The sequence below is a fragment of the Pterocles gutturalis genome, unplaced genomic scaffold (assembly GCF_000699245.1).
Source record: "Pterocles gutturalis isolate BGI_N339 unplaced genomic scaffold, ASM69924v1 scaffold19187, whole genome shotgun sequence".
Classification (NCBI taxonomy): Eukaryota; Metazoa; Chordata; class Aves; order Pterocliformes; family Pteroclidae; genus Pterocles; species Pterocles gutturalis.
Window position 1 is genome coordinate 5,410 of NW_010108316.1, and position 8,382 is coordinate 13,791.

General features: G+C 47.6%; 1 protein-coding gene across 1 annotated transcript; it reads right to left on the reverse strand.

The window, feature by feature from the left end:
- Positions 1–860: 860 nt before the first annotated feature.
- LOC104461132 (taste receptor type 1 member 3) lies at positions 861–5,547 on the reverse strand. Its single transcript, XM_010072607.1, is given in 7 exon segments — positions 861–1,786; positions 2,265–2,385; positions 2,521–2,724; positions 2,872–3,098; positions 3,101–3,641; positions 3,986–4,286; positions 5,369–5,547. Coding segments are annotated over 7 exon segments (2,499 nt in total).
- Positions 5,548–8,382: the final 2,835 nt, after the last annotated feature.

Genomic DNA, 8,382 nt, shown 5'->3' on the forward strand with positions numbered 1-8,382 from the left:
GTGAACAGCCTTTATTAAAATATTTCTGGTTTCACTTGAAAATGAGAATCCTCCTGCTGTTCTGGGACCAGGGGCCACGTTACATGGATGGATACAGGTTAGAGAGATTTCTTATTCCTCACAGTGTTGTGAATTTTTTTGTTCCCTTTGGAGAATGTCCCACAGGGTAAGAAATGTTTCTCTCTGGTGATTTTTGCATGTTTTTTGAGATGGGAGGAACTTTTTGCTACGACTTTGGATAATGGGATTTCCACACTGTTCATTTCCGTGTGCCTGCTCCTCATTTCCATGCTCTTTGCAAACACATGTTAATAAAACACAAATGAGTGAACTGAAATTTGAATGGGTTATATGCTCTTTATATCATGCATACAGCTGCCTTTACATATCAGAATGGTTTCTATAGTTTTTATGACAAAGTAGTAAGGAAAATTTTAAAATTTTTTTTTCCATAGAAAATATTACTTAACAGAAATTTAAACGTTGATTTTGGAAATTTTGGCTTTTTGTTTCATGACAGTGATATCAAACTGAATTTCATATTGTAAAAGTCTGAAATTATGATAAATATTTCCATTATGATAGCTAAACCTTTACAATATCATTTATCTTTAAAAAAAAAAGAAATCTGTTTTACTGAGATTCTGTCTTGAATAACTACAATTATTCTGACTTGTGATGAAACTCTGAAATCTCTTGAGAAATACAGGTTTTTGCTTGTGTTTTGTTTCGATGCTGGCTAAGGCTGTGTTTTATATGTCAGTTGTGTCTGGGACCAGAGCTTACAGAGTCATCAAAGCCAGAATTATCTCATGAAAAGGCAGAGGAGCAGGTGACAGTGGATCTGGTTTATTTTCTGGTTATTGAGAGTCCTCCTCTGGCTCCTCTTTGATGGAATTCTGGAAATAATCCACGGTGTTGAGATTGGGCTTAAGCAAGAGGATGTAGCATTTAGGGACATAGTAGGTGCCCAAGATACCCAGGCTGGTGGCCAGAACGGTTCCAATCTGAGAAACAGACCTGAGGACCGTCTTCAGCGTGGCAAAAACAGCAATGAAGAAGATCCAGATGACGAAATAGATGAGCATGGCAAACGTGATCCCCCTGGCGACGTTGTACTTCTTCCCGGAGGTCTGCACCATGAAGGTGCAGAGGACGCAGCCGAAGGCCACGCAGCCGTTGTAGCCGTGCACTAGCGCGAAGGCCAGCCAGGACTCGGTGTTACACACAAACAGAACCTCCGTGGGTAGGGACTCGTAATCGGAGACCAGACGGTCCGGGCCCAGGCGAAGGTAGCAGAAACAGAAGCAGCTCTCGGTGAGGAGGCACACAGCGACCAGGAGCCAGGCCCTCCTCTGCGTCACCCAGCGCAGGAGGGTGGGGACACAGCGAGGGAACTCGGTCACAAGGGTGATCTCCAGGGACTTGATGAAGAAGGTGGAGAAGCAACCGTTGAGGCACAGGGCACAGACAATCTGCTGGATCCTACAAAGGTTGTTACTGGGCTTTCCTACGTAGAGACAGGAGCTGAGACACAGCAGCACGAGCGACAGCAAGGCAAAGAGGTTCCGTTCGCCCCCAGAAGCCTGCACGAGGGGAGTCTCGAGGTTCTTAAAAAAGAGCGCTGCTGTCAGACAAGTCAGGGCTACGGTGATGGACATCAGCGTTAGCAAGGCGACGGTGAGCGGCTCGTTCCAGAAGAGGTATCTCTCGCTGCGGTCGTAACACTGCGTGCTGCGGGCCGGGGACCACTGGTGCTGCAGGCAGGGAGTGCAGGTGGAGCTGGCTGCAAAGACCACCGAGAGGTTGGTGACCACCTTGCAGCGGAGTGCTGCTGCCCTGCTGCGGCAGCCCGTGAGGATGGATCGCAGAATCAGCTGGTTTGGGTGCTGCTTTGCCTACCTCCCCCCTCTTCCTAAGCATATCAGATCTGCAAAGCTTGTGATAGTTCAATCTCTTTTTTTTTCTCCCCTCTGCTTCTCCACCCTCCCCTCAAAAGGATCCATGTATTTCTTGGCTCTGTTTCTCTTCCCCAGGAAGGATCAGCAGCTTCCAAAAAATCCCAGAATCTCATCATACACCTCTCTTCTGCGTGTGACCCCAGAATTTCATCATACCCCTCTCTCTTACCTCTTGAGGTGAAGTGTTCCGTGGAGGAAGAGCTAACAGCTGGTCTCTGCCAGCGCTGTGAACCTGTGTGACCTCGACGGGTAGATATAGAGGTAATACAGACAGTTCAAGCCATTGAATTTCTCCAACCTCACCTTCAGCGGTCCAGAAGGTGTTTTCAGGACAATCCATACAGTCATAGCAGCAGAGCTGGAATCCTTTTATTCGCTTGAGTTGCCCTGGTTCACAGTGTCTGAAGCACTCGGATGTAGGCTCCTAGGGAAAAGGAAGAGTGGCTGTCAGATCTTGTCGGAGCAGCATGCAGGCTAAGAGCTCTGTACAAACAGTCCTGATGAAGCAGCAAAAAAAGTTTACTTCCTTTTGCGATTGTTCATGCCCACCATCTTTTACCTTTTGATCTGCAGTGTGAAACCGAATCTGGGACTCACTGATGTACAAGGACTCTTCAAAGTCGCCTACAGGCAGATACGTCAGGGTGCTGTTTGCCCAGGACCAGAATATAAGCTTGTAGCCAGTGTTTGTGCCATGGGATTGATCAAACCTGAAACTCTGGCCGTTCACCTTGAACGGGAAGGTATTCATGAAGTGCAGCAGCTGGGGAGAAAATGAAAACTGACAGTAAATGCTGTGCAGTTGATGGTCTTGCTTGGAGGATGATGTGCAGTAAGGTAATTTCTGGCTGAAGTCAGGTGTCCCTTACGTGGGCTAAGGTTGCTGTTTGTCCCCCAGGCCATTACGTACCTGCCAAGATCTGATGGATGCTTTGGGACAGGCTTGGTGGGTGCACCCCAGCGCTCTGTGCAGGGCGTACGCCACGCTGTAGACTGCAACATACACCGGCTGGACTTGCGGGTGGCTCAGCATGGCTGAGACGTCGTGCAGCGAGATGCGGTCGCACTGTTTGCAGTGTGTGTCCAGCATGTCGGGGTTCATGAGGCGGTTGAATTCTCTAGACTCCTGGCAAAAAAAAAAGAGGTAAAGAGGTCGGCAACATATTTCTGGAAGCCAGGGACTGTGCCTGCTTTCATAATAAAGCCTAAGACTGTCCCAATGCTCTGAATATTTGGGATGGAAGCAACTATGTCGGACAACATCCAGGCGTCGGTGCCAATCCAGACTTTCTCGCTCAGTCCCATCCTGATGCTGTGTTCCAGCAGGGCCTGGGCTGGCTGAGTAAAGGCAAAAAGGACAATGATGTTGACTTTGGTCTTGTTAATTAACTTAATGGTATCTTCCAGTTGGTTTTTGGCTTCGGGGTCTGTGAAGTCTGTAGGAATTAGCCCCTCAAATGCAATGCAGATGCTGTGATTTCCAGCCATGCTTACGAAGAGCCCCTGGGCTCCTCGGCCGTATTCATCATCGCTTCCTATGGTGGCAATCCAGTTCCATCCAAACCTCTCCAGTAGCAGGACCACAGCTTCCACCAAGTTCCTATCACTAGGAACAGTGCGGTAGAAGGATGGGTACAACTCCGTGTTGCTGAACTTCTCACTGCTGGCTCCATAGCTGACCTGCAAGTTAGAGGAGAGGGTAAGAAAGAAAACAAAGAGTAAAGTTGAGGGAAGTGTTCACAGTCCAGATCACTCTCCACCTTCTTTGCTTTGTCTCAGCGCACTCGATTTCCAGAAATGCTGGATCAGGATAGCGGGAAGGAAGAACTCATCTAAACTGAAAGATCTCTTGTAGCTGCATTTGCCAAGAGAATCATAAACTCGTCCCTGTCACTTGGCAGAGGAAAGACTGGAATCTGCACTCTGACAGTCCCAGTTCAAGGACCTAGAGCATAGACAGTGGTGTTGATCCAAACCCCTCCCTCACCCAAAAGAATTACTGCTTCTTCAGGGAGTTTCTTTACCTGTGGGATCAAGAAGGAGCTGAATAGTTTGGCTGTCACCAGGCCGACATTGGACTTGTATGGTCCGATCACAGCAGTGACACGAGGCTGGTACTCGCTGTAGTCGCACAGCACGCCGATGCCCGTTGTGCCGTTCCGGGTCAGAAATAGCAAGCTGGGCTGTAAGGCCACCGTGGGCTCAAGGCAGGTGTCGTAGATGTCATAGCCCAGCCTTACTCCCGGGAGAAGGGAAGTGGAATTGTTGATCTGATCAATAGCAAACTTCATTCCAAGAGCCCAGATCAGCCCATCCACAAATAACCTGCAGTAAGGGGAGACAGAGAATTAGTTACATGGTCTATTGGTGCTGTTACAGTGGTGATCAGCTTGCTCCACGTTCATTCCAGCATCCTCTCTGTGATAGCCACGCCCGGGTATACGTCGCACTGTCAGCAGAGCGTCCCTGCACCCACAGCCTTTGTAAATTTTGTACTGCGAGCAGAGGGGCTCTGAGCACCTTTCCAATCTAATTAATCTTGTAGCAAACGTGCTTCACAGGAGAAGAAACAGAGGCATAGAGACACCAGTACACTTAGCTGTGAGGGTCAAGACTCGGATGACCTCCTGCTCTTAGCTTGGAGTGCTTCAGCCATGAAGTCAGCGGTTCCCAAAGTGCGTGATAATTCAGGTGACACGTCCTTCTCCCTGGGATTTTCCTCCGCTGTGCAGCTCAGCGCACTGGACACAGTCCGTGCCTCCTGGCCTGCGAAGCTGGAAGGATGCTGCTCTGTGCTTTGTTGCTGCCAAAGCTGCAGGTAGGACACCAGCAGGTCTTCATTCTCCTCCCAAAGAGCTGTAAGTAGCTTGTAATGGGATGGTGTGAACCACCTTGGTGTAACTGAGTAGGAAATCCTGCTCTTGACTCTTCACACACCAGCCAGCCTGCAAGCCAGGGGATTTTGTTTCCTGCTTTGCCTTGTGCACAGCACTCAGGGTCCTTTTGCCTCCTCAAAGGCCATAGTGCCACCTCAACGTGTCACCTGCCTGCAGAGCGCAGCTTCCAGCTGGAAGCAAAAGCAACATTTACACCTTTGTGTAAGTGTTAGATTCAAAACACTAAGGAAGCCAGTGCTGCTAAAAGCTTTCATCAAAGCAGGGTCCATTGCATCTGGAGCTGGACTGCAGAGCAGCATCAAGAAAACACAAACCCATTTCCAGGATCAGAAGTTGATGGCACAGTACCCCAGCGCTGCAGCACCTGGGAGCTGATCTTTGTTTCCGTCCCTCCTTTAAAGTTCGGCTGCGAGACCATCAGTTGCCATCAGGACTACTTGCTTTTCCTTTCTCTCCCCGGCCCAAGTGACCAAATTCAGCATGTGCTAATGAAGCGACCATTCCTCTTACCTTTCACACACGACTAACGTGGGCTCCGACCGCGCCGTCAGGTTTACGGTGTCCATTCCGAACGGGAACAAGCCTCCCAGGATGTAATCGCCCGGCCTTCGGAACTGAGCCGACAGGCACGTGGGGGTGAGGGCTGCTGCGTAGCCAAAGCTCCAGCACAGCAGCAGGGCAGGGACCATTATTGGTCTGTTCTGGGGAAAATGTTTCAAAGAAATCTCCAAATATGGGAGAGGGAACAGGGGCAGGGGATCCAGTCTCAGCAGTTCCTGGGAAGTGTCTTTAAATAGAACTCGGAGCGGTGAAAATAACAGGGAAGAATTTGTTTAACAAAATGGATTAAATGTGTAACTCTATGCTTAGTGGGCAGCAGTCAAATAGGCAGCAATACCCTGTGAGCGTGCGTGGTTGCAAACCACTGGCCTGGTCCTGGTTTCCTTTACTCCGTGAGTAGCCTTTACTCGAGCAGTGACTTACTGAATTCCTTGTCGCAGCTCTGTAAATCGGACTTTCTGTAGGATAGGGGTAAACTCAGGTGCATCCCCCCTAATTTGGACACACACTTTTTTTGCATTAACACCCCCCGCCCCAGCTGAACTCTTTAAGGGATGTGTTTGTAGAAACCGACCCCATTCAGAGTTTCCACAGACAGCAGGGTTTGTGACTCGGGTGATGCCGGGAGCAGATCTGAATTGGTGCAGGTTGCTCATGGGAAAGCACGGCCAAGGAGAACACGCTTTTGGTAGGAGCGGAGCCCAGCAAGCTCGTGTGCCTTGTGGAGCGTGATGCCCGTTACCATCACACAGCCATTACCCCACGGAGGCTGAGTAGGAAAAAATTTACATGCTGACCAGCCTCGCTTCCTGCCGTTATCTGAAGTTCCCTGGCTGGTTCTGATCCAAGCATTCACCCCCTTAGAAGCAGCCTGCACTGAAGGAATGTCACATAATTTATTTTTAAAAGAACTTCAGAATAATCTGCTGCGTTACCTGAACTAAAGGGTAGTGTTCAGAGATGTACACAGCAGTAATTTTTTTTTTTTTTTTCATTGAAGGTCACGTCATCGTGGAGATCACCCCATCTTCCTCAGCACATCGCAAGAACTTGTCTGCAGCAGGCTGTTCCTGGATTGCAAGGTCGGTGAGCTATTACTCAGCTATATGGCTGTTTTTAGGAGCTGATCTCAGTTTTTCTCACACTGAGCTATGATGTTAACTGTCATTTAAACACTTTGGTTTAGGTACACGTTCCACAGCATAGTTGTTTAGGTTGCGTCACAGCTTGCATTTTTTTTCTGTCAGGTTTGAATTTTAGAAAACAGGATAGCTCTGAATTGGGAAGTTTAATGTACTGCATTTTATTGGCTTATTATAAATTTATACTGTGTCATAAAACCTGCTTATACTGCCAAGTTCTGTACCACTTTTGCCACAAGGGTGTTTTTCCATGTATGAAGAGCAGCGGGTATGCTGTAGAACACACGTACGTAAGTACTTCAGGCAAGCAATGGTCATAGATTTCTACGGCTGTGTTATATAGATGTGTTTATACTGACATCCTCTTAAGATTACCTCCCCCTTAATGGAATATTTGTTAGCTTTAACTATCTAACTTATTTTAAAAAATTCTAAATACTAATTCAGCTGCACAAAGAGGAAAAAAACAGCTGCTTGAATGGCGTAGAAGTCACACAGGCAATGATTTACTCCCCTTACTTTGATGTGAAATCGAGTATGGTTACTGTGGCAAAGGAGACAGTTTCTGTGATGGACTTTTGTGCAAAATACTCCAACTCCCTCTGGTGAAGCTGGACGGTGGTGCAGCTTTCCAGCACGCCAGTCACTGCAGGTGGTTTTACTCTTGTGAATTTGGCCCCGTTACTGAAAGCTGCCAGCTCGGAACTTGCCCAAAGCCAAGTGCAGGATGAGTTCTGCTCAGAGGTAACTCACTGGAGCTGTTAAAAACGTGGTGTTATCAGGAAGGAAACAATACCTGTGTTTTCACAGCACAACTCAACCTCCATTTAGGGTGTTCAAGGAAATTCCATTTCCTAACTTCAGGCAAAATATATTGCTGATACGTGTGAGTAACCAGAACAGGAGCTGAGTCCACAGCACCTGCCTTCACCTGGGTTACTCTGACTGTTGGTTTAATACCTGATCCCTAGGTAAATGAAACACTCTGCTAGCGAAGGACAGGATCTGAATAGGTAATGCTACAAGTCATGTTCCTTCCAACACCACAGAACAGGAAAGCATCCCTATAAAGGATACACTTCAGAAGATGTTATTGACATAATTTAATGTCCAGTTAGGCTAATCTCCATGAGGTAACAGTGATTTCCTGAGATACAATCAAAACATCTTCCAGTCCGTGGGATTGTCCCTCCTCCCCCAAATACTAATGTCATCCGGAACTAACAATACAGTGCTTTCCCAGCTTTCAAAAAGTAAACTCCATTGTACATACTTTGGTGTGTTTGTGTACAGATACACACACCAGCTGTTACATACAGTGCTTTGCAGCAGAAGCCATAAGCCTCACAAAGTAGTGCCTTACAGTACAGGTGTGGATTTCTCCCCAGACAGAGAAGTCATTTTTGTAGGCATTTGACACATTCATTAAAAAAAAATAATGAGTATGCAATTTAGAAGCCTGGCTGCAAAACATAAGGTGCAGGCTGCAGCCTCAGCTGGATACATGGCATTGTGCAGTACATACTGAAAACTGTTTGGCATAAAGCACAGATCAGTGTGTAGGGGAAGGTCCTGCTTAGGGGATCCGATCCCTGCACAGAGGAGGAACAGTCTGCTACAGGAATGACAGACACCACCGCTTCCTTCTTTAATTCCAGGGGCACAGACTTAGCAGCAGTAATCAAATGAGTCTGTGACCACAGGAAGAGAGCTTCCTTTCAGCCACACATTACACAGGATTGTATTTTCAAGGTTAAAAGCATCAAAGAGGAAACCCCCCTGGCCCCAATCTATCCAAGGGAACAGCTTGTAAACAGAAGT